The sequence below is a fragment of the Chlorocebus sabaeus genome, chromosome 4 (assembly GCF_047675955.1).
Source record: "Chlorocebus sabaeus isolate Y175 chromosome 4, mChlSab1.0.hap1, whole genome shotgun sequence".
In the NCBI taxonomy this organism is placed as follows: domain Eukaryota; kingdom Metazoa; phylum Chordata; class Mammalia; order Primates; family Cercopithecidae; genus Chlorocebus; species Chlorocebus sabaeus.
The window spans coordinates 51,197,234-51,224,589 of record NC_132907.1 but is presented as its reverse complement, the minus strand read 5'-3'; the positions used below and the strand labels follow the sequence as shown (position 1 = coordinate 51,224,589).

General features: G+C 36.4%; 1 protein-coding gene across 6 annotated transcripts in view; it reads left to right on the top strand.

The window, feature by feature from the left end:
• NNT (nicotinamide nucleotide transhydrogenase) overlaps positions 1–27,356 on the top strand; it is a 112,180-nt gene that overhangs the window by 42,813 nt on the left and 42,011 nt on the right. For all 6 annotated transcript variants that reach the window (XM_007961526.3, XM_007961528.3, XM_007961529.3 and 3 more), the window contains 9 exons: positions 2,757–2,918; positions 4,104–4,214; positions 5,358–5,503; positions 6,416–6,611; positions 9,246–9,479; positions 10,834–10,994; positions 14,309–14,488; positions 22,341–22,500; positions 24,541–24,622. In XM_007961526.3, the coding sequence (XP_007959717.1) occupies positions 2,757–2,918; positions 4,104–4,214; positions 5,358–5,503; positions 6,416–6,611; positions 9,246–9,479; positions 10,834–10,994; positions 14,309–14,488; positions 22,341–22,500; positions 24,541–24,622 (1,432 nt within the window). The remainder of the gene's footprint in view (positions 1–2,756; positions 2,919–4,103; positions 4,215–5,357; positions 5,504–6,415; positions 6,612–9,245; positions 9,480–10,833; positions 10,995–14,308; positions 14,489–22,340; positions 22,501–24,540; positions 24,623–27,356) is intronic.

Below are 27,356 nucleotides of genomic sequence, written 5' to 3'. Positions count from 1 at the left end.
TCAACTTCCTGGAGTTGAGGAAGGAAGCTTCCCACTTCAGCCTCCTGAGTGGCTGGGACTACAGGCACATGCCACTATGCCCAGCTAATTTTTGTGTGGTTTTTTTTGTAGAGATGGGGCTTCACCATGTTGCCCAGGCTGGTCTTGAACTCCTGAGCTCAAGTGATCCTCCTGCCTTGGCCTGCCAGTGTGCTGAGATTACTTTTATCTACATCAAATGTATTGAGAAGTGATGTATGCCATATTGTGCTGGTGTTAAATGCATATAAATATAATTTTTTTTTCTGTTTTTTGCGAAATATCAGTTGTGATTATCTGCACACATGGGTAAGACAAGGGAACCAAATGTTTGCCTTAAAGAATAAATACTACAATATAGGCTTTAGTCCTTAAACATTTGACTAACATTTTGAGTTACTCAACTTGTAAAAAAATTCAATATTTTCATTTAGATCTCTTTCTTTATAATTTAACATAAATTCTTTGTTTTAATATTCATTCTTCACGAAAACACTAAATAATTTATTGTAAAGTGGTGTAATATTCACTTTGGCTAAGCATTGTTAGAGGCTGAAATACGGATATTTGATTTTAAATTGGTTTCTGTCTCAAAGAATGAATTAAAAATGTTTAGATCTATTCAGAGCCAAAACAAAAACAAAACAAAAGCAAACTATAAAGAATTAAGGACCAGCACCAAGCACATAGAATTCTTGTAGACTCAGCATCCTCCAAATTCCCATGTGAGTCCAGATGTTTTAAAGCTAAACATGTAACTCTCCTTGAATAAAGAGCAAGTCTCAGCAAAATGACTGAAAAAGCCTCTAGTGGTGAACACTGAGAGTAGATGAAGCAGTGTCCCTACTTGCACTTATTTGTTAAAAAAACAAAATAAATGAGGTTATTGTGTTGTACATGGAACATATTATGAGTAGGATTGTAAATTTCCATTTCTCTTTCAGATTCATAAGGAAATGTAGCAAGGCACATATAAGGATTTATTTTTCTTGGTTTCTCTTATATTTCTTGAATCAGGGCATATTGCTTCTTAATATATATGACAGTGGCATATTCCAGTGAATGAAAGGATGAACTTATATGTGTTTTTCTTTATCTTGAACTCCCTCTTTTATATTAAAAATAAGCATTTTTCTTTTATATGTATTAAAAATGTATTTGAACAGCATTCTTCAAAGAATGTGATTTGCTTTCTCTTCTTTCATCAGCCTTTCTCTTCCTCTGTTATACAGATATAGAAATATAGTCTGACATATGTTACTAAATATATGATAGAAAAGACATTAGTTTATTAAATAGTTGATAAGAAAACCTTCAGGTATATGATGTAGTTTTTGTCACAGATGGCTAACACAAAGGACCGTGGATTATGATAAGGTAGTGCTTCCTGACTAATGTGGTCATAATAATAGCTAGCATTTAGTGACTGCTAGGCACTGTGCTAAATACTTCACATGCCTTAGCTCATTTATTTTTTACAAGAATTCAGCAAAGTGGGTATATTATTATTTTCTTTTCCAGATGAAGACAGAGAGGGTTGATAATTTTACATATGAAGACCTGAAGCACAGAGACATTAAGTAACTTGCCTGAGATGACACAGCTAGGGAGCAGCAGAACCAGGATTCAAACCAGACTGACTTAAGAAAACATATTCTTATTTACAACCCTATACAACTTCTCTAATTTTTAACTGGAAAACAGTGTTGTATCTAACTCTCTAATCAGATGGTTAATGGGCTATGCACTGGAACCTTGGATACATGATATGTGGGTAGGAAAATAAATTAAAACTATAGTCATATTGAATGATTTAATGTAAAATTAATGTCAATCCCTAGATATTTCAGTGGTGCTACTTCCAAAGTAATAGTTTACATCAAGGAAAAATGTACCTTATTCAGGAAAGTTAAATTCTAGTTCCCTGGTCACCCACTGTCATTTTCTTTTTACTGACCACTAGGTAACCCTTTCTTCTGTTGCAGAACAACTGTCCACATGTTTGCTATCAAGGAAGGCGATAATTAAAGATGTATGTTCAGAGCTGTTTGTATTCTGCACATTCTTAATTTAATTTGTATTTTTTTCCCTTTTCTTTGTAAAATCCTGTTTGCTGACTTGGTGTTGAGGCTGGAGCTGACTGCCCTGGCCAACAGTCCAGTCCAGATTCAGGAGCAATTGCAAAACTTGTGTCCCGGGTGGGTGGAAGCCATATGTTTTGGGGAGGTGCTGGAGTGAATGAAATTCTTCCTACTCTTTAAAAACCCCTATTCCTCAGCCAAATCTGAGAGTGACATAAAATTGGCCTCATAAAAGTCTTGTCGTATAAAGGTTGTGTCTTGCCCCAGTAGAAAATGCTTTGGTAGATCCTCTATAGGCCTGTAATCGGGAATAAAAATGCTTGTATAAACATATGTGGCATTGTCAATAAAAGTTAAAACAGGGAAGAGGACAAACTACACAGAGGAAAATGTGCAAATTGTTATTAAGGTGACTCGTAAATATTACTAGATCTTTATAGCTTATTTTGGGGTGGCGGTCAGAAAGTTGGGTTTTGTCCACAGTATTCCTCCATCCCCCTACTTCTTAATTGTCAAATGTCTAAAAAATCTGCTCATTACTGGCAAGGGAGTGGAATTTAAAAGCATTGACTATTTCACATTTTTATGGGTGTGCTTTTAATCTTACTGAGACAACTGGATGTCAGCTCACACACACTCTTTACTTTCTTTCTCTAGGTCTCACAGGGATACTGGGTTTGGGCATTGCAGCTCCCAATCTAGCCTTTTCTCAGATGGTGACCACTTTTGGCTTGGCCGGCATTGTGGGGTATCATACCGTCTGGGGAGTGACCCCTGCTCTCCACTCACCACTAATGTCTGTGACGAATGCAATCTCAGGTTTGTTCCTCTCTTGTTTTTCCTCATCTCAGGTTTTCATAGGCTTACTCAGCTCTAGGAGGACTATCAATGATGTTTATAACGTGTGTTTTCAAGTTGTTTTGCTTGGCATCTGAGGCATCTGCTTTGGTGATCTAAGGGCTCCCAGACTCCGAGAGGGTGTGGAATATGGGCCTGCAAAGTAAGAGGCTGTGGAAGTGTGTCAGCTCTTTGGGCTGCTCCCATTTCAAGCAGGACAGAGCCACTGTTACTTCTTCCAAGTTTGATTCTTTTTTTTTTTTTTTTTTTTTTTTAAGGAAGGATTCCACTGATAAAATTTGAAAACCAGCATTCCACAGAATCATAGTTGCAACATCCTATAGGGTTCTCCTTGAATTCAACTCAACATTCAGCCTAGCAAGGCTACAATAGGCCCTGTGTTTGTGGCATCAGATTCACCATGAAGCTATGGGACGGGAAAACATCGCTTTCCAGTGAGGTGGCATGAGGCATTTCTCTTTGGTGCCAGTCTTTTCAGCAGTTCATGCAGCAGCAGCAGTCCACGCGGCTGCCCAGTATCTATTTTCTTTGTCCCCTAGCAGTGGTTCAGATATGAGGGAATGAATCCTACATTGGACAAGCATGGGAGCTGTCCTGGCTTAAAAGCCTCAGGGCCAATAGTCATCTTTTATAACGTTGCCATAGGCACAGCTTCGAGGATCTCTGTAGGGAACATGTCTAGCTCCAAGAGGTGCTGTAGTCAGGAAAACCCAAAGCTAGGCATCCCCAGCAGACATTTACAGTTCATTAATAGTTTCTTCCAGTTTATATGCAAATTATCTACCAGGGTCACTTTTTAACCATAAGCAATGTTGTCTATAACATTGGTGGATTTATATCTGTATTAGAGGAACATAGCTAGAAAGTTAAAGGAAAGTCCAATTCCAATGCAGAAGGAGAAAAAATTTTGTTAACCCTTTTCCCACAGTAGTAATTTCAGTGAGAATGATGTGAAGCTGTGTTGTCCACAGTCTGCATAAGGAAAATTGTTTATTTCATTTTAATGAGGATATAAGAAAGCTGCCTTGTTTTTTGATATTGAGAACTTTACCCTCTATGAATCTATGTGTGTGAGGTACTTCAGCTATGATATTTGATTTGGTGGTGTCACTATCACTATTCACCATGTTGATGCTTTCTTTCTAGGCCTGACTGCAGTTGGTGGGTTGGCACTGATGGGAGGACATTTGTATCCTTCCACAACTTCTCAGGGCCTTGCTACTCTTGCCACATTCATATCCTCCGTCAACATTGCAGGTATGATGTCAGTGAAAGGTCTCAGAGGACTATTTTCAATGGAGACATAAAAAGCAAATATAAATCAGTATAAAATAGACATAATTGTGCCTTTAAAAAAGGTTTCACTCAGACCGTAAATGCTTTTTGTGCAGGAATATTAGTTATTTTGCCCATCTGTAATTTTTAGAAACTCTTGGTGAGAGAACAACCCCCAGTTCCCCAAAACAAACAAACAAAATGATGTCTTGCTACAAGTTAACTGGAAAGTTACTGAATGCATAATTTTGAAGTAAGTTGGGTTAGAGCTGTCACCATAACATCTATAAATGAGTATAATTTTAGATCAATTTTAGTCTTTTGCCTTATCCCAGCCAGCTTTTGTTCCTGGAAACTGAAAGCCTCGCACATCACTCATATGTGAGACTCGTTTGATGCTATTTTGTAGCTAAAAATTCTTTAATGTGTCCAAGAAACCTGGTGCCTGTTGATATGGTATTTTTCTCTTTTATAATTTTTTATAGGGTTTTACAAATGTAACAACCTATTAGAAAAAAATGCCAATCTTTGATCTTTCACATTCTCAAGCTTTTTGAATGGCTTTTTTTCTTTTAGTTTTGCATTCTGATAGCGTTTTCTTCCTGAATATATTTAATGTTTTTTCCCCCACCTCTCTAATGGAACTGACTTGAGTAATAGAATGACTTTAAATTTTGGCTGGGTGTAGTGGTTAACACCTGTGATCCCAGCACTTTGGGAGGTCAAGGCGGGCAGATCACCTAAGGTCAGGAGTTCGAGACCAGCCTGGCCAACACGATGAAACCCGCTCTCTACTAAAAATACAAAAATTAGCCCAGCATAGTGGCGTGAGCCTGTAATTCCAGCTACTCGGGAGGCTGAGACAGGAGAATAGCTTGAACCTGGGAGGTGGAGATTGCAGTGAGTCAAGATCGTGTCATTGCACCCTAGCCTGGGCAACAGAGTGAGACTCCATCTCAAAAAAAAAAAAAAAAATTTGAGGTTGCAAAATGTTACTTTAAATTATATTTATTCCTAGGTGATAAAGATGTGCTTAAAATAGAAAAAATGTAGCACTTTAAAAAATCATATTGGTCAGTGAGCTCAAAGAGGTACTATGTTTTTTATTTCCTTTGCTTTGCTAAGGCGGCTTTCTGGTAACTCAGAGAATGCTGGACATGTTCAAGCGTCCCACTGACCCCCCAGAATACAACTACCTGTATCTGCTCCCTGCTGGTACCTTTGTTGGTGGATATTTAGCAGCCCTCTACAGTGGTTATAACATTGAACAGGTAAGAGGCTCTTTGTAAGTTTTTATATTTACCACAATATTTTCTTCTCTATTAGATTTAACATTGCTAGTTATCCTAATTCAAATTATCGAGCAAATACAACTCTGTCAAGCAAATACAACAATAACCCTAGAAACATCTTGGTCAAACCGAGCATTCTCTTCCCCTAAGGATCAGGACCCTGGATTCTAGAGACAGATTTTTCTGGTAACTGAGTTTAAATATGGGTTTATGTCTTTGTTTTGTTACATTTTTCCACATGTAAAAGGAGTTAGGAAGGTTATCAGTATCTTCATTATGTATCTAGCTAGATTGTTGTGGATTTATAATGAAACAATTCTGAACTCCGTATTTTCTATTTCTTTTCAATGACTATCTTTTAGTTTCTTCTGTGTTTCCAACATGCAGTATTTATTGAATGAACAATATTTTTTTTTGAGAAGAGTTGGAGCAGTGAGTCAGAAAGACCTTAGTCTGAATTCCAGATTTCCAATTTACTGATCATTTGCCTTGAAGAAAGTATGTAACTTCTTTAAGCTTTGATTCTCTCTTTTGGAAAATGAGGATAATGATTTTTCCCTCTTGTGGATCTCATGAGACTGTGACAACACAGATAAAACATATGGCACAGCCCCTGGCACTTACGTCAGGGGTTGGCTCTTTTACAGCATTTGGTCAAGTTTAGTATTTTTAGATCCAATAATGACGCCATTTAAATTTAGGTACTTTCATTTGTATTTGTGCATGATAGCAAATCCAGAAGAAACCAATTTATATAAATGGTATAAGTGCAAATACAATATAAGTATTTTGTATGTTAATATTCCTAATGGGTAGGAAATATATTGAAGTCTCTAAGTTAATAGACTAAAGGTTTTAATAATCTCTCTCTCTCCCTTTTCCTTTGAAAAGATCATGTACCTAGGCTCGGGTTTGTGCTGTGTTGGTGCCTTGGCTGGCCTCTCCACCCAGGGAACAGCACGTCTTGGCAATGCATTGGGCATGATTGGGGTTGCTGGAGGGCTGGCAGCTACCCTCGGAGTCCTGAAACCGGGCCCAGAATTACTAGCTCAGATGTCTGGAGCGATGGCTTTGGGTGGTACCATTGGTAAGCACTTGTGGGCTTCTGCCTTTATGTGAACTCCAGTTTCTCAATATATATTTCTAAGGTCCATATTGATGAAATAATTAAATTGTGTTCATGGAAGTTGCTTCAGTTAATATTATTTTGGTGAAAATTCATCCCAGTTGGTGTAATTCTCATTCAAATACTTTTGAAAACACTGAGTAAATGCATCAACTGAGTCAAAATATCCTATACTCAATTCTTATTTTCCTTTACTGACTGTTTCTCGTTAGCTGATAATGGAATGGGGGATTGGAATCCTTATGTATGTACTATACATAAGCTAACTTTTGTTCTGCTGGGTATACATAACAGCCAAAGATTCTGCTTCATAGACCTGTTAAAAATGAATAAAACATGTGCCAGCAGAAAAACCACTGTTTTAATTTTATTCAGTTGTGTGCTGGATTGTTAAATTTTCAGGAATTTTTAGGCCGGGCTTGGTGGCTCACACCTGTAATCCCAGCACTTTGGGAGGCTGATGTGGGTGGATCATTTGAGGCCAGGAGTTTGAAACCAGCCTGGCCAATATGGTGAACCCCCGTAGCTATTAAACATACAAAAATTAGTTGGGCATGGTGGCGTACAACTGCAATCCCAGCTTTTTGGGTGGCTGAAGCATGAGAATCGCTTGAAACTGGGATGTGGAGGTTGCAGTGAGCTGTGATCATGCTGCTGCACTCCAGCCTGGATGACAGAGCGAGATTCTGTCTCAAAAAAAAAAAAATTTTCTTTTTTTTCCAGGAATTTTTTAAGTTGATTGTTAAACACAGCCGTTATTAAATACTAAATTACATAAACTTAAAATTAAATAAATCAGAAACAAAGGTAATAATATTAAAAACTCATAACTTTCTAATTAATTTACTAGGTTTTATTATCTATGCTCTTGAGGTTACTTATATCTATTGTATGTGTATAGAAGAAATGCTATGTATCAGTGGGCTGTGGTACATCTCTTTCCAATTCTACATTCAATGACATCACATTGGTAGATTGAAATTTTACTTGGTAGGAGTATTGCAGTGTGGAAATAGGCAAATGCTACAATCTGGGCTTGATTTATTGTTTTGTTTATTGTCCAGACGTAAGAAACTGATGGAGAAAATGTTAATGATGCAGCTTAAACTTCAAATGTTTTGACTGTAACTGTGACATTGTGAATAGCACAAATAATTGAGCAAATACTCTTCCAGTATTTGAAAACTATTATCAGATTCAGCAATAAAGTCACTCATGGTTGATAAATGAGTGAAGTTCTCACATACATTCTGTTGTTTTACTTTCATCTTAGTTATTAAAGTAAATAAAAATAAATATCAAACAATGTTCCTGTTGGAAGTATGCTTATTCATCAGTTGCAAACACTAGGTTGGCTACAGATATAAGAGTTTCGCAAAGATCCATAAAAACATTCTATGAAAGTCAATTTGTCTACATGGAATTTTCAATAAAGAACACTGTATTTCTTATTATTTGGAAATTATGTGCTAGCCACCTTTATATCAGTTAAAGCTCATATATTTGTATGTGCATGTATTTCTTTCCTGTGGAACTGGTTATTAAATGTTTCCCAGTGCAACACTGGCTTTAGGCCTCCTTTTATACTTCCTCAGGAAAGCTTTGACTCTTTTCTTGATAATCTCTGGAAAGGGACTTGAAGGAAAATGTTTGCGCTATAGGTTCATGGCAGGAAAACCTTTAGACGTGATCTTAGCAAATATTCTGAGCCCCACTTCTTCTGTATCACCTACCTATAGCCATGCAGTTCCTTCAGAAGCTCCTAATTTGGGTATTTACTGCCCAGATTTTTGCATTTCTTTACCTTGGGACTTTGCTCCCACCTACCCACCTGAAAACCAAGGTCTTCTTCATGTTCCAGGTGTTTCTTATGTGCTCAGGAGCAAACACTGGTTATAGAGAAGAGGGCCTGGTTGTAATGGGGAGAATATAAGGGAATTTGATTAGAGATTTAGGTAGTCTGAAGAAGTGTTGGCTAGGGGAAGGTTGGGAGTTTGTGATGGGAAGAGGTATGCATTGATGCTGCGTGTTGGGGTTCATTGGAGTTGGGTCATGCTTAGGTGTGTGGAGAAAAACTGTTGTTTTGAAAGGGTATACAAGGTGAGCATCTTTAATCCGAAAATCTGAAATGCTTCAAAATCTGAAACTTTTTGAGTGGTGACATGACACCACAAGTGGTGAATTCCACACATAAATACTTAACACAAACTTTGTTTCAAGCACAAAATAATTTAAAATGTTTAAAATTACTTTCAGGCTGTATGTATATGAAACATAAATGAATTTTGTGTTTAGACCTGGGTCCCATTCCCAAGATATCTTATTATGTATATGAAAATATTCCAAAATTTAAAAAGAAATTAAAATCTGAAACACTTCTGGTCCCAAGCATATCAGATAAGGGATACTCAACCTGTATACAACTAGTGCCCTTACCTTCTGTACAGCCCCTGTAGAGAATATTTAGCCTGTACTAGGAACTAGATAATATTTATTTGTGACAATGGTGGAAATTCTTAAGGGTGATCTTTGTTGTGGTTACTTCTCAAAAGTTTGTCAAGTTTTAATTTATTTTTGACCTTCATTTCATAACAGGATTGACAATTGCCAAACGCATCCAGATTTCTGATTTACCTCAATTAGTTGCTGCTTTTCACAGTTTAGTGGGTTTGGCAGCTGTACTTACTTGCATAGCTGAGTACATTATAGAATATCCACATTTTGCTACGGATGCAGCAGCAAATCTCACCAAGATTGTGGCCTACCTCGGCACTTACATTGGTGGCGTCACCTTTAGTGGGTCTCTCATTGCCTATGGAAAATTGCAGGGTAAGTGATTCAGCATAACATAGAAGTAAATAGCTATGTTTAGGGCATTTAGGGATCCATTTTAATTTCAGAAAATACATTAACATGGTTGGGCGCAATGGCTCATGCCGCAATCCAGCACTTTGGGTGGCTGAGGTGGGAGGCTCTCGAGCCCAAGAGTTTAAGACCAGCCTGGGCAATATAGTGAGACCCTATCTCTACTTTTTATAAAAAAATCAAATATTAATACTAATAAAAAAGAGTAAAAAAAGAAAATACCTTAACAGTAAAACTGTTAGGTGAAGAGTATTCATATAGCACTCAGAAATTGTAAAAGTTTTTTTCCCCCTATCCTTCCCCTTTATTGATACTTAACAAGTCTCATAAAGCTTTGAAGCTGTTTCATTTGCAGACAGCTAATGGAGGAAATTAGTGCACAGGAATTTGCATAGAGGGACTAGTTGACTTTTGATAATACATGTGAACGAAACAGCATCCTCATAATCCTTGGTTAGAGATGACTGTGTAGAATTCACAGAAATGAACTTTATACATTTTCCAAAATAGGAACTTATTAAATAAGTTTGTGTGAGTAGTAAACAGTACTTATTTTGAAAACAAATACACACTTTAGGACTCTAGCATGACAACTTTTGCTGCTGGTAAAGTCAATAATGAAAATGGAAGTGGAGAAAAAAACCCTACAGAGGCTGCTGTCAGTGTTTTTACAAAAAAGTCTCTAGATAAACTAGTTTGTGATTTAAAAACATGGTCTTGCCTCTCAGTAATAAAGTCATGAAAATTAAGTGGGGAACTTCCACGAAACTTGAAAATCATAGAAGAACTTCAAGTTTCAAACATTTTTATCTCATGCTTTGCCTTTAGGAACAAATAACAAACAAGGTTTCTTCCTTGGGCTCAGTTAATAGAATCTGAAATACTAGTGTGCAAGGATTCCATATTGAAGTTCTATTTGTTTATTTTTACTTTTTTATGCTTTATTTTTGTCAGAAGACTGGCATGCATGAAGTTTTCAATAAATAAACCCACACTTAACAACTTCCATGTTGGTCATACGTAAGAAAATAACTTCTTAAGATTTCATGACAAAAAGGAAAGAAATTGTTTTGTGATCAAAATAGGGAAAAGAATAGTGAAGTCGAACCATAGTTTTCTGTCTCTGTTCATGTTTATTATGTGTAATAATTCTAATTTGCTTTTGTTTCATACCTAGTAATATAAAGTAATATTTTAAATACCATGTTATGCTAATGTTAAATTTTGGTAGTTTAGGATTAAAAGACACACTTGGGTGTGTGTGAGGGGGTTTCTTACAACACATTCTGAATTCTAACTACTATGTGCTTGGCTCTAGGTCTCCTGAAATCTGCCCCTCTCCTACTGCCTGGAAGGCACTTACTCAATGCAGGCTTACTGGCTGCTAGTGTGGGCGGGATAATACCATTCATGGTGGACCCAAGCTTTACCACTGGCATCGCCTGTCTGGGTTCTGTGTCTGCTCTCTCTGCTGTCATGGTAAGAAGTCAGAGATTGAAAAGTACATATTTGGTGAAAAACTGGTAATATTTTGTTAGATTAAAGTGTAATCAGATTTTTATCTCATCAAAAACCTTGATGGAATAAAAATGTTTTAAAATTATGTCACATGTTCCTCTTTTTAGAATCTGGAAAACACAGAAGAGTGTAGGAAGAACATTATTCTTTCTTGCAACTTAATTGTTCATTTTAAAGTTGTCACATGAGATGCCTTTATTGCTCTGGAGTCTTTTCACTGGATCAATGTGTTGGTGAACAGGAGCTTAAAAAGGCCAAGGGTTTCAATGTATTAGGTGCCTACTATATGACAAGCCCTACAAAATAGTGCTTCGGGGTTTATACAATACAAGTAAGATAGTCTCTGCCCACTAGTTGCTCTCACATCATTGGAAGATATGACATGAAATCAAATAAGTATAAAATGAAATGCAGTTAAAAAACCCCGTATGCTCAGTGAGAGTGTTCAGTTAAGCCTTTTATGATAGGTTCAGCCTTCCTCTTTCTCTGTAATTTTTACATTTAGTATATTGAAACAGTAGTTTTTAGTTGTCTATATGGCAGTCTGGCATCTTATATCAATGTATGATGCTGTTTCATGCAGTGCTATTATTTGCTGTTATTCACTGTTACTCATGTTCTTTCCTTGTATAATCTGTAGATAAGGTTTATATTTAAGTTAAAAAAATTATCTACAGTGCCTAACACAAAGTTAGACACATAGCAATTGCTTATGAAATACTTACTGGCTCCTTGATTCAGAAACACCTAATTTATAGTGTAAAAATGTTACTTATTTTTGTGTGATTATGAGAGTTAAGTCATGATTTCAACACAGAAACTTGAGATCACTGAAAAGTAAATTAAAATCTCATCTTTATATTAATGCTCATAGTCTAATTTTATTCTGGCTTGTTGCACTGATTTTTGTTTTAAACAAAAGAATACATGTGCACAACGTGCAGGTTTGCTACATATGTATACTTGTGCCATGTTGGTGTGTTGCACCCATCAACTCGTCATTTACATCAGGTATAACTCCCAATGCAATCCCTCCCCCCTCCCCCCTCCCCATGATAGGCCCCGGTGTGTGATGTTCCCCTTCCCGAGTCCAAGTGATCTCATTGTTCAGTTCCCACCTACGAGTGAGAACATGCGGTGTTTGGTTTTCTGTTCTTGTGATAGTTTGCTAAGAATGATGGTTTCCAGCTGCATCCATGTCCCTACAAAGGACACAAACTCATCCTTTTTTATGGCTGCATAGTATTCCATGGTGTATATGTGCCACATTTTCTTAATCCAATCTGTCACTGATGGACATTTGGGTTGATTCCAAGTCTTTGCTATTGTGAATAGTGCTGCAATAAACATACGTGTGCATGTGTCCTTATAGCAGCATAATTTATAATCCTTTGGGTATATACCCAGTAATGGGATGGCTGGGTCATATGGTACATCTAGTTCTAGATCCTTGAGGAATCGCCATACTGTTTTCCATAATGGTTGAACTAGTTTACAATCCCACCAACAGTGTAAAAGTGTTCCTATTTCTCCACATCCTCTCCAGCACCTGTTGTTTCCTGACTTTTTAATGATCGCCATTCTAACTGGTGTGAGATGGTATCTCATTGTGGTTTTGATTTGCATTTCTCTGATGGCCAGTGATGATGAGCATTTTTTCATGTATACATATGTAGCAAACCTGCACGTTGTGCACATGTACCCTACAACTTGAAGTTTAATAATAATAAATAAATTAAAAAAAAAAATAAACAAAAGAAAAATAATTTTGATATTTTTAATCTAATAAGGCAGAATAAGTTAATGAAGTCTCAAAATAAAAGATATACAAATGTGACTGGGCGTGGTGGCTCATGACTGTAATCCCAGCACTTCGGGAGGACGAGGTGGGTGGACCACCTGAAGTCAGGAGTTTGTGACTAGCCTGGCCAACATGGTGAAACCCTGTCTCTACTAAAAATACAAAAATATGCCGGGCATGGTGGTGTGCGCCTGTATTCCTAGCTACTTGGGAGGCTGAGGCAGGAGAATTGCTTGAACCTGGGAGGCAGAGGTTGCAGTGAGCCAAGATCATGCCATTGCACTCTAGCCTGGGCGACAAAGCAAGACTCTGTCTCAAAACAAAACAAAACTTTAAGAATTGTTGTTTCAGGGAAGCAGTGAATATGATATTTAAAGGATTTATTGGTTCTATGAGAAAGTCTTAGACAAAGTATTTTTTGAATTTATTTTATTGTTTTTGGCTTAAATGAGTAGTACATGAATATGCTCTCATTGTAACAAGCAAAAAAGGTAAAAATATGTGAAATTAGCAAAAAGCTTTTTCCTTTCCTGTGTTTAGTAATTTTGAGTTGTATCACAGACATTGTTAATGATACATTATAGACATTTTGGATTATGTTATATTCCTTCAAAGGGTATTGATTATTATTTTTTATTTATGCATTTTTGTAGCCAGCTAACTTGGCTAAACTCAAATTGCAAATTTTGACTCCCTTATGTTGGGGAGGGGCAGCTGAAATCTGTTGTTATTTTATCCTTAACAGATTTTCACTGGATCAATGTGTTGGTGAACAGGAGCTTAAAAAGGCCAAGGGTTTCAATGTATTAGGTGCCTACTATATGACAAGCCCTACAAAATAGTGCTTCGGGGTTTATACAATACAAGTAAGATAGTCTCTGCCCACTAGTTGCTTGGAAAATCCAAGATTGCTTGGAGTCTGTCTCACATATGTATAGTTCAAGAGTCATCCAGAGATTTGAGTAGAATTTATACACAGAGACTGGGACTCCCTCTCTCTAGCCTGCTCCTTTGTGGGATTTCCCTTATTACTTTCCAGCTGCCTTAGTCATCTCAAGTGTTATCTTCAGGATCTTCAAGCCAGTAAGACTGTGGGCTTATATTTTATAATTTCTTTAATTGGTACCAACAGGGGATTGCCCTCAGTCTAAAGCCACAAAAATTGGGAAATTCACTTGGTGTCATTATGTTTTTCCAAATGTAGATACTTCGCCAGTTTCTGCCTGTTTTTAATCACTGAAAAGTGTTTTTTTAAAATGTAGGGATTTTTTTCAGGGGGGTGGGTGGCTCGGTGTTTATAGTTGTTATACCTGTGGAAGTGTTGGTCAGATGGGAGACACATATTACCAGAAGTGGAACTTATATGTAAATATATTAATGGGAAAGCTAGAATAATTAAGGAGCAAAATGTTAAATGCCAGAGGTTTTATTTTTATGTTATTAATTTTGAGTTGTACTTTGATTGTTGTTCTAGGGTGTGACTTTGACAGCTGCTATTGGGGGTGCCGACATGCCTGTCGTCATCACTGTGCTGAACAGCTACTCAGGCTGGGCCCTGTGTGCAGAGGGCTTCCTGCTCAACAACAATCTGCTGACCATTGTGGGTGCACTCATAGGCTCGTCTGGTGCTATCCTGTCATACATCATGTGTGTGGTAAGAAACAACACATACATGAAAGAAAAGGAAATGACTTTCTGAAAACATGGATGTGCTTGTTATTTCTTTTATTAGCCATAAAAATGAGTATCGTAGGCTGGGTACTGTAGCTCACGCCTGTAATCCCAGCACTTTAGGAGGCCAAGGCGGGTGGATCACGAGGTCAGGAGTTCAAGACCAGCCTGGCCAAGATGGTGAAACCCCGTCTCTACTAAAAATACAAAAATTACCTGGGCGTGGTGGTAGGTGCCTGTAATCCTAGCTATTTGGTTGGCTGAGGCAAAGAATTGGTTGAACCCAGGAGGCGGAGGTTGCAGTGACCAAGATCATGCTACTGCACTCCAGCCTGGGTGACATAGTGAAACTCCATCTCAAAAGAGAGAGAAAAAAAAAAAGAGTATGGTAGCTTTGAATTCTCTTCAGCAGAAATAGCAGAGTGTTTCATTTGCATAAATTTCCAAGACTGCCTTTAAGGTACCCAACTGTAAAGAATTAGGAAAATTAAATAGAAAGATGAAAATCTTCTAGTGCCTCTCTCCATCTGGAGATAAACAGGTAAGATTTTGGTTTATTTCCTTATGTATGGCATATCTGTGTATTTACTTGTCTGACCATGTTGTATATTGTCCTACATTTAAAAAAACTTACATACTATATTGTTGACTTTTTGTCATTAAAAATTCTATTTTAAGAGACTTTACCCTAATCCATAATATGGATATACAAAATTTATTTAATTTCCCCTTAATGCTATACATATGAAGTTGTTTGATTTTGATTTCTCTTTGTACATATCTTTGACATTTCAGATTTTTGTCTTAAGATAGAGTCCTAGAATTTATAGCCTCATTATACTTATAGCCATGTTTCTGGAAAGGTCGTTCTAATTTACACTTCTGTTGGTCGTCTGTGAGAGTTTCTACCTTAGAAGTTTTGCGGTCAGCATGATGTTTTTTTTTGTTTTTTTTTTTTTTTAAATTATACTTTAAGTTCTAGGATACATGTGCACAACATGTAGGTTTGTTACATATGTATACATGTGCCATGTTGGTGTGCTGCACCCATTAAGTTGTCATTTACGTTAGGTATATCTCCTAATGCTATCTCTCCCCACTACCCACTCCCCACAATAGGACCCAGTGTGTGATGATGTTTTTTTAAAAAAAGAACAGAAAAATGTAACAACACTAATACTTCCTAGCTTTTCTGTTTGTTTCAAGTTCTCTTCTTGAGGGCAAGAAGATGCTGTGCAAATATTATAATTAAAGGTTTGAGTAGAACATTTTTTCAAATTATAGGTGTTATTTTCTAAATAATACTTTTGAATAACTGTTACAGTACAAGTATGAAGCTAAGTGAAACCAGAATGTGATTTTACACTGATAAATAATTTAGACAAGAAAGGGATCTGTATTAGTCCATTCTCACACTGCTGTGAAGAACTACCTCAGACTGGGTAATTTATGAAGTAAAGAGGTTTAATTGACTCACAGTTCCGCAGGCTTAACGGGAAGCATGACTGGGAAGCCACAGGAAACTTACAATCATGGTGGAAGGTGAATGGGAAGCAAACACATCTTACCGTAGTGGAGCAGGAGAGAGAGTGAAGGGGGATGTGCCACACACTTTTAAACCACCAGATCTCGTGAGAACTCACTAGCATAAGAACAGCAAGGCGGAAGTCAACCCCCATAATCCATCACCTTCCACCAGGCCCCCCCACCCATGAAATGTGGGGATTACAATTTGACATGAGATTTGGGTAGGGACTTAGCCAAACCATATCAGATACTTACTCTACCTTCATTCGTTTATTACAGTATTTTAAAAAACTGCCTTATTTTATAACTCAGGATTTTTCTTACGATTTAATTGAAAATCTCATTGTAATTTGGAAGGCTTAAGTATCTTTTCATAGTAAAAAATATTTTTGTTTCTTAGGCTGTATTGCCAAACAAAGGGTTTGATAGCCCAAAGTCAAAACAAGCTAAGGGGTTTTAAAATTAAATTACCTAAATTGCTTGGGGAATTTGGAAAGGTGAAGGTTTATGTATCCTATTTGAAAAGTGTCAGCTTTGTGACAGAAAGGAGAAACATTTGTGAAGAAAAAATGCTTATGAAGTTGTACTAGAAACAGTTTTCTGTAAAAGTGCTTTTAACCCTTAGTTTGATTTTGCTTCAGTTGATGAATTTGAATGACCAGCAGGGGGCAGCAGATTTTCATTATTACTTAAACTTGAGGTTTGTCAGTGGCTTTTAAAGTTAAATGGGAGGCGCGGTGGCTCACGCCTGTAATCCCAGCACTTTGGGAGGCCGAGGCGGGCGGATCACAAGGTCAGGAGATCGAGACCATGGTGAAACCCCGTCTCTACTAAAAATACAAAAAATTAGCCGGGCGCAGTGGCGGGCGCCTGTAGTCCCAGCTACTCGGGAGGCTGAGGCAGGAGAATGGCGTGAACCCGGGAGGCGGAGCTTGCAGTGAGCTGAGATTGCGCCACTGCACTCCAGCCTGGGCGACAGAGCGAGACTCCGTCTCAAAAAAAAAAAAAAATAAATAAATAAATAAATAAAGTTAAATGGGAGGATTTGAAGGATTTGAATGTTAACAAAGCCTGTGGCATATTGATATGGGGAGAGGAGGGAAGAAGACTTGTATCTAGTTCTTGAAATGTCAGCATGGTTAATTTCTTGTTTTATCCTTTTTAAAAAACGGTTTTCTTTAGGTTTTTAAATTTATGAAGAGTATTCCCCACATTTCTGTCTGTGTCTCTCTTATTACTCTCCTTTTCCTTCTTCACTTAGTGTCTTTTATTATTATTAGTTATAGCAACCATAGTAAGTCTTACAGTAACTCTTCTGCAACACTAGAATAAGGTAGCAAGAGGTACTTGTCGAAAGTACTCTCTTCCATGTGTTCTGCAATTATATCACCTTTCTCTTATTTTTCCTATTCTTTTATATTTTTTGATTTTGTTTTCTCTAGGTCTTCTATTTCTTTTCTTTCCATTTCACTGCCACAGGCGTGCCATTTACCATCAGCATTCCAAAGATATTTTGTATTCGTATTCTGTATATAGAGCTACCAAATTATTCCAATAGCTGCCGGAGGCCATAAATATCACATTGGGTCAGATTGATAATTTGGATTCAAGAACAGTTGAAGTTTTAATTAAAAAAAAAAATTCTGGCCGGGTACCGTGGCTCATACCTGTAATTCTAGCACTTTGGGAGGCCAAGGCAAGTGGATCAGTTGAGCCCAGGAGTTCAAGACCAGCCTGGGCAACATGACAAAACCCTGTCTCTACAAGAAATATAAAAGTTAGCTGGGCATGGTGGCACATGTCTGTAGTCCCAGTTACTTGAGGGGCTGAGGCAGGAGGATCACCTGGGGAGGTTGCGGCTGCAGGGACCTGTGATTGTACCACTGGACTGCAGCCTAGGTGACAGAGTGATACCCTGTCTCAAAAAAAAACAAAAACAAAAACAAAAAACCCAATTAATCAAAGATGTTTAATGTAGGAAATTTGGAAGAAACAGAAAAGGATAAATAAAAAAATAAAATTACCTAAACTTCTATTACCACTTAACAGTTAACATTCTAGTCTTTTTTATATGAATATGTTTAAATACATTCTACTGAATATATTATGTAATTGTCTACCCTTAATTTTAATGAAGGTTTAATTAATGTTTAATTTTCTAATAATTTTTAGCTCCTACTATTATAGCACACAGATATACCAGAATCTGTTTATTCAAATTCATAATAGTTGTTTTTAACTTTCTTTTTTTTTTTTTGGTTGCAGTTTTCTTTCTTATACATCTTTGATTATTTCCTTAGGTCTAGTTTTTATAAGTGCAATTAACATGGTCAAAGGGAGTAAGAACTTTTTGTTGGCTTTTGATATTGCTAAATTGATCTCCATAAAGCATTCACCAGTCAAAGCTCTTACTTGTGATGTTCAATGTGTTTCTCTTACTGTATGATCTCTACTCCTAGGCATTGTTACAAAACAAGTCAGAAACCAGCAAATACAAGCCTGTCATATTTTTCGATTTTGAAGATAGAAATTATCTTTTCTTCTAAAATTTTCTGATTTCTCACTTTTTACGTTAACCTTCATTGATAAACCTTCTTTATGCTTCTTTATTATAGGAAATTATAGATTTATTCAGTCTCTTATGGCTGTGCTTAGCAGCTCTAGGTAGATCAGTATAATCATAAAAATAAAATAGCTACTCAAAATTAGGCATTAGTGCAGGATAACAGTCATTATGCTGGATGCTTTACAAAATATAGCCCATTTAATCCCCACACAAATTCTGAAGGTTGGAAATATTATTCTCATTTTACTGAGAAAGTATTGTAAGGCATCATTTATTATTCACCTTTGTGTTTGTGGAGTCTGGCCAAGTACCTGGCACATTCACACAAATTGGTTTGTTAAGTGAACATTAGATAAATATTTTGTTAGCTTATTTCATGTTTTAGAGTCTTCTCCAGATATACTATGATAGCAGATATAGTAGAGTTAACATGGTACCAGTATGTTGACCTTCACTGTTATTTATTGAAGGAAACTTGCAAGTTCAAACTGGAACAGGGTGATTTTATTATGTGTGAGGGAATGGAATGCACCCCAAGTGGCTAACCAGCAATCCCCAAAATTGAATTTTTGTTCTGACAAAGAATTCTTTTGGGTGTCCTCTGAGCTCAGTGCTATGGTTGCACAATATCCAAGATTATAAAAACTGAAAAATGTTGACAGTGTCCAAACAACCAACTCAAATCAATGATACCCAAATATCATATAGACATTAATCTCTTTATGATTTTACAGTTTCTTTGTGATAGTATCCAGATTGCCTCAGAAATAGAGGTCTCACAAAAATTGAACAGCATTTTGAGATCAAATTTTCTGATTTTTGCACTTTGCTGCTTGGTTCCAAATGAAAATAGAATAGAATGAAGTGGATCAAAAGCCAAATCAAAAATATTGTTTTTTTCCTTTGTGATTAATTAATACCTACAAAGCATTGAAATGAGAGATGCTAGTAAATGGTATATGTTATTATTGCTTTGACTTTGTCAGTTTTATGACCTGTCCTTTGCTTTCAGATTGATTTCTTACAGTGTGTTCAGAATTATGTGAATTAGGGTTCTCTTTAATGTAGAATGCAATTTTAATTATTGGCTTAATAGCTTAAAAGGAACAGCCTTAAACAGTGTTGCAAATTCTTTGTCTTGGAAGCTGGGAACTGTTCAATCTCTGGAACAGCGATCATAGGATAGTCTCATTAATCATTTAAGCAGGCAAAAAAAAAAAAAAAAAAAAAAAAGAGAGAGAGAGAGAAACAAAACAGAACCATAAACGCTAAACATTTGTTGAGACTATGATGTTGCAATGGTAAATTTAGAGATGAAAATAATTTCATTTTTAAGAGACCACATGGAATTATTATAGCTTAATGGTGATGTAATTGTGGATACGTGTTTAACAAGTTGACTATGATTGTTAAACTACTGTGTGGTTCCTTTTTTTTTGTCCCTAAGATGCCATCAGAAGTGGATACACATTAATTAAATGTCCTCAGAGATTCTTTCCTTCTTCTTCATTCAGTTTTGTAGGAGGAAATAATGGTTCCTTTTAAGCTGAGTTAGAATAAAATGGTTTATTTATCCCTCTCCTCTGTCCCTCTACCTCTGTACAGCGGTACATCTACTACTGTGATCTTCTGCAGGACTGTATGATACAGGTGATGGAGACTGTTTGTTCACCGGACTTTTTTTTAAAAGAAGTTATCTATGACAGAAATATCTTAATGTCCGAAATAGTCCTTTAAATCAATTTTTAAGGGCAACAATTTGGTAGAACATTTATTTTGATAACAGTTTCAGAATTGTATAATTCAAAACTAGAAAGGATTAATCTAGATCAATGAGTTGAATGTTTGGGAAGTCTCAGATGTGGCTATATGGATTTTCATTAAATGTTGGATTTAAATATGGGAGGAATGTGTTAGGAATTTAAAACATCATGTCAGCTTGGGATTGTGAACTTAATTAAAAGCATTACTTTAGCCGGGCATGGTGGCTCATTCCTGTAATCCCAGCACTTTGGGAGGCCAAGGCAGGCAGATCACTTGTGGTCAGGAGTTTGAGACCAGCCTGGCCAACATGGTGAAACCCCATTTCTACCAAATATATAAAAAGTTAGCCAGGTGTGGTGGTGTGCACCTGTAATCCTAGCCACTCTGGAGGCTGAGGCAGGAAAATCTCTTGAACCCAGGGGGCGGATGTTACAGTGAGCCGAGATCATGCCACTACACTCCAACCTGTGTGACAGAGCGAGACTCCATCTCAAAAAAAAAAAAAAAAAAAAAAAAAAAGGCATTACTTTAATTCTTTCACCTTCTTATCCATTAATAATACATGTAAAGACATTTCAGGTTTTATTTTGTATGTAATAATCTTAGACAAATTTGTCAGACTTTGGGCTCTGTAAAATGTCAATGTTGTATCTGATAAATAGAGTTTAGGTTGAAAGAGCAATTACAATTCTGGCAACATTTTGATTCATCATCTTTGAAATTTATGTTATTTAGGCTTTATTAAAGTATGGCTTCTTGCTCATCTTCTGTGTACCTTTTCCTCCCAGCCTTTGCCTGGGCCCTACTCAGCATAATGGAAATGTCTCCACCAAGCTGGTAGCAGGCTGAGCCATCATTGTGTGGGGTGGCCATAGTTTTCTTGATGTGGTATTTATCATTGAAGATCTTGGTGCTTTTTTACTTTTTTAATACTAAAGTGTTGTATTTTAAACACAAGCAATAGATTGACACTTACATAGCTTTTAAGTGATATAATGAATCAATAATATATTTATTACAACACTTAAAATAGAGTTTAATAAGTTTTTGGAAATTTTTTCTGAAGTGATAAAGTCAGTTATGATCATGCAGAATGACTGTTTTGATCACATGTAGTGACTTGAAATCTTAAAATGCATTTGATTACTCAGAACTACCCCACATCTAGAGGTCTATAAATGAACTGTTTTCAAAACCACATCAGTTATTGTCACATATTTCAGCAGTGGCATTCCTATGGTACATTATTGAGTGATTATAAATGAGCATGAGAAGTTCATTTATCTTATTTTTCTTTTATGATTATTTTTCTAGTTAAAAGAGTGAGTATAAATTTTAAAGAGTATATAACCTTATTCTTCTACCTATTTGGAAGTGAAATATTTTAGAGTCCTAAATGATGAACCCAGTTACTTCTATTAAAACTTAGGTATGGGGCTTTATGGAGCTATAATTGATTTGGAAAATTAGACAGTATCACCCCCATATTTCTATTTTTTTTGATGACAGAGAGCAGCAATATTCTAGACGAAATGGATCTTTACTCTTTTGATTCTTACCAGTTGCTTCTTCACAGCTGGTATCTGTGAAGATGGAATCTGTAGCAGAATTCAGCTGAGAGATAAAATTGCTCAATCAGCATTCAGACAGTAATAAGTAGATATGATTTTTTTCATTACTTTATGAATTTTACTGATAATTTTTTATTAAGTTCTTTGTTTCTATTGACTTTTACTGAAGATATATCAGTTTGCAATTGATTTGATAGGGAAAAATATAATGTGGTTCTCAGATATCTTCTGTCATTTAAATTTTTGAAGTGATTTTCAGAAACCAGCTGAAATTTATCTGATTAAAATGTTGTACATGATCAAATAAACCTTTTAAAATGATTCCAAATATCATATAAACAACATTTGTACCATTCTCAAAAAGTTATGTGGATTAAACTCTCACAGTTGATAATTTGGCTCTCCAGGCAATGAATCGCTCCCTGGCTAATGTGATTCTTGGAGGCTATGGTACTACTTCAACAGCTGGTGGAAAACCCATGGAAATTTCCGGCACACATACGGAAATCAACCTTGACAATGCAATTGATATGATTCGAGAAGCTAATAGCATTATTATTACACCAGGTAAAGAAAAAAAGCAAAAGCAAATAACCTATAAAGCTGTTATAATTGATGACGTTAAAATTTCTTATAATAGGAAAGTAGAATTGAAACTTCTTTAGTTTTGAAAATATGATGGAAACTTAATAGCACTTATATGATTACTAAGTGAAAAATACTGAGAATTCCCAGTTTAAGTTAATAATCTGGAGATCGCATGGTAATTCTATAAATTCTTACAGTGGGTTCTAGCCGTGTCTTTCTGTGATTATGTGTACATGTTTACATTGTTTTCGAGTCTTTTTTTTTCTCATTGGTAATTTTTGGGCCCATTGTCAAGACTGAATTAGATACAGTATATGAAAATCTTTAGCCCACTCATTAGAGTTGCTCAATAAATGTTATTCTTTTTTCAAAAATGATTATTTAAAAAATCATCAAGAATCATGTGGTTTTCAACAAAATGAGGCAATGTGGCCTGGTAGAAAGTGCTTTGTTTGGAGTCACGATACCTCACTTTTGTTCTTAATTAAGAATTCTTAATCTACGTGACATTACCCAAGTCATTTAATCTCTCCAGGCCTCAATTTTCTAGTTATCTGAGTTTTAGCTCTTCACTGTTATCACAGAATACTGTGGTATTATGGGTAATACATTGGTTTCAGATTAAGATTTTAACACTATCATGTTATCAAATGAGTTTTCTGTAAAGAAAATCTACTGATTTGACATGTGAGTAGTTTGCTAGTTAGTTATGTACTGAAGTAAAAATAGGAGACATTAGCTGAGTGGAATGTTACAGTGTAAACTTTCTCAACTTGGGACAATATCACTTTTTAGGGGCATTTGAAATAGGTGTATTTGGGTTTTTGGTTGTCCAAAGATGGGACTGCTACTGTCAGTTAGTGGATGGAAGCAGATAAATGAAATGTACTGTAATGTGTGGGGCACTGCTGCATAATGAATCATCACACCCCAAGTGTCATTGGTTTTATCTGTTGAGCAACGCTGTTCTGGAGTGTAAAGGTGTAAAGATGTAGAGGACACAATCTATTCCCTCTAGGCATTTTCCATCTAATGATGAAGTCAGATAGGTAGATCAGTAATGCAAGGTGGGTTATGATAAGGGCTAAACTGAACTATGTGCACAATTTTTTGATCACAAGAAACCTATGAAGGTTTGTAGGGAGAGGAGGATTTGTTTTTAGGCCTTAGAGGATAGATGGTGTTGGGATGGGAGAAGCCAGTGGGAATAGCTTGAGCAGAGACTTGGCATTTGAAAAAATGGGGATAGAAAAGCGGGGACAGATGTGAGATTCATTGTGCAGGTAGAATGGACAGAAAAGGCAGTGAAGATGACTGAAGTTCTTCGTTATACCTGTAATAACATCAGAAATATGGAAACAGTTTTTGGAGTGTGGGGAGGAAATTTTGAGTTCTTTTTTTGAGATATTAAATTTGAGGTGGAGATTGGGACAAGAGGCATGTTATACTGGGGCTCAAATGACAGGTCAAGCCTGCGGACAGATTGGGAATCACCAGATGGTTGTTGAAGTCATGAGATAAGCTGAGATTTTCAAGGAGATTGTGAGGGGCAAAGTTAAAGCCCTTTGGAAGCTTTGTCATATAAGCGGAGAAAAGAAGGAGATAAACTATTGAAGGAACTAGAGGAAGAATAGTAACAAAATTAGGCTGGGACAGGGGACTGCAGTGTCATCAAAGCCAAGTATGAAGAGAGTTTAAAAACACAAGAGAGAGAGAGAGACGGAGAGAGACAGAGAAAGAGATGAGAGGGAACACCCAAGGGTATGTGCAGTGTCAGGGGCGGGGGTGCACAGTGGTATTAGACACTACAGAAGATTGAGGAGCAATCATTACACTTTCAATTTCAAATATAGGGCAATATTTTTAAAAGCCAAGCTTATAAGTTTGCATTCATTTCTAGTCCTGTTAAATGATTGCCTCTCTTGGCATAAACATGTGTTTTGATCAAGAGAGAAGTTGTACTTCATGTAATTTCAAAATAAAAATCACATTCTTCTGTGTTCTTAATGTTCCTTGCAGGCTATGGTCTCTGTGCAGCCAAAGCTCAATACCCCATTGCTGATTTGGTAAAGATGCTCACTGAGCAAGGCAAAAAAGTCAGGTAAGCGTTTGCAGTGGAGAGGCTTGCAGTGTGTGTAAAGATGTGCGTGTGGAGAAAAGGAAATAGAGTGGACCCTTGAACAATGTAGGGGTTAGGGCACTGACCTGCCCATACAATTAAAGATCCATATATAACTTTTGAATCTCCAAAAACGTGCCTACTAATGGCCTACTGATGATCAGAATGCTTACTGATAACATAAACAAAATGTGTATCCATTAACAAATTTTGTGTTATATGTATTAAATAGTAGAGAAAGGAAAATGTTACTAAGAAAATCATAAGGAAGAGAAAATATATTTGCTATTCCTTAAGTGGAAGTGGATCATCATAAAGGTTTTAATCCTTGTCTTTATGTTGAATGAGATGAGAAGAAGGAGGAAGAGGAGGAGTTGTTCTTGCTCTCATGAGTGGCAGCGGCAGAAGAAAATCTATGGATAAGTGGACCCTCGCAGCTCAAACCCATGTTGTTCAAGGGTCAGCTGTAGATGGCTTCTGAAAAAGATGACTATTTCTTAAAGTGGTGTTTTACATATGTAATCCTAGGTAAAGAAGTTAAGTTGTTAACGAACAAGCCATATTCTGGTCTTAGTCTTACTATTTAGATTTTGCTGTCCCTGGATTAGCATCAACTCAAATATTATTGACTCATTTTAGAAAAGGAAAATTTGTTATTCCAAATTCTTGAATATTTATTAATGGGGAAATCAGAAGTCTTGTTTCTCTGTGGTTTGATTTGAGGAAAGAGGTCAAGCGAAGCATTTAAGTACATCAAGTTGTATCTTTTTGGTTTCTGGTCACACTGAATAAAGACAAAACGTCTTAAAAGAGAGGCCTTGAAGAGCAAGATCAAGTAATAAACCTGTGTGCTGGTTACTGTTTTGCTGAGTTATCTCTCATATACTCAGGGTGGAAAAGGCTGCTGAAAGTGTTCTTTTCATAAAGCTATTCATGTTTTGAAATATGAATCAGAGCAGCAGCTGTTCCTGCCACTTGCCATTTGGGCATTGGTCTGCTCTTGGGAGGATATTAAGCAGAATAGCAAAGTTGAGGGACTCTGTTTTACTAGCTTATTCTCCATGATGTTGGATAAAGGGTTTGAGGAACGTACAAATAGGGCCATTGGGTGATGAATGTGGTGACCCTCAGGGTACTTTGCATCTGTCCTGCTCAACTTTGGGTCCCCATTCTGGAACTCTGATATTACTTAGGAGTCAGAGAAGAGATCCTATGGAGTTATCCCTGGTAGGACAACTGTTGCCTGTTTTGTGGGGAGGCTGGTTCACTAGCAGTTGCATTGATGTGACACTGTAAGTCAGAGAGACAAGGTAACTCATTAAATAGAATTAGTTTGTTTACCAGGATGGTAATGTTTGTGGACAAAACTGTTAATTTCTGTTCATAAAAGTTTTAGACATCAACCTTATGCTTTTGTCTAGAGACAAAAGCATCATCTGATGAGAAAATAAGCCAAACAATGTTCCTAGAGCCAGCCAGAGTACTTGCGCTGGACTGGATGCAGAATCCTAATCTCTGGTTGGAATGTCCCAGCTACTAGTAGTGGTGAAAGAAACTTAGATGATGAAATCAGGGGGCTACCTTAATTGTATTAGTGTCAGCAGTTATGTCAGCCGCATTTTTATTTCTTCCTTCCTTTCTTTCCTATGCTTCTTTACTTCTCTCACTCCTTCTCCACTCCTTCCTCCAATCTACAGTTTGTGTTTGTCAAATATATAGAATCAAAATACTATTTTGTGGTGGGACCAGCATTTCTGTGATATGATTTTCATGTTTATTGAGAATCTTAGATGAATTGAAGATAGACGATGAGAAAAGTCATTGACTTTATTTTTAAATTTTTACATAAGAAGTCTACTTTTTAGTTACTTATTCCAATTTTTACATAGGATATTAAGCTGTGCTTTTTAAAGCCATCATTTTGCTACTGAGAACATTTGTAGGCCTGCAAGTGAAAAGGATGTGTTAAACAACGTTTTATGATTTTCCTAAAAAGAAACTGCTTTCTCTATTCAGTCCACATGTGAAAAAATCTAATGTATTCGTAATGCCCTCTTTCACCACATAAATGTTTAGGAGATGAGTGGCAATCATAATAGAGAAAGAAAAATGCCTTTCATGTCTTAGTTATCCTTAGGGAAGGGAAGGATTAATTTGACATACCTTTCTTGTAACCCGTTGATCAGCCTAGGTTAAATAGACATCTTGGAAAATCAGTCCAGTGTTAAATAGGTGGATGTGGAGTGAAGAGCATCATGACTGTAGTGCATCTGGAAGGAAGACAGGACCTTAAGGGAAATGTCAAAGGAAATAAGAGAGATGGGAAAAATGATCTGAAAGGAAAAAGGATAAGACAAATGAATTTTTTTGTTTCTGATCTGATTAAAATTAGAATTTTATCTATGAGGACATGATATAAACTACTGTTGTAGGATGATTTCTGTGACACTGCTTGGGAAAAGTAATTATTCGATGAAAGGTTTATGAGAAATATTTAATTATACATATATGAATACTTTTTCAGCTCTACATTTTTTATTGAAGTAGTTGTGTAAATAGGACCAAAGACTTTTCATGAGAGAGCTTTTCATTGCTTCACATCATTGTTAACATAGTTCAAATACTTCTATAAATTTATTCATAATTTATTATGTAGGATCAGAATAAGATTATTAATTCAGTCTAGTTTCTCTATTTGTAAGTTATTTATAGTCAT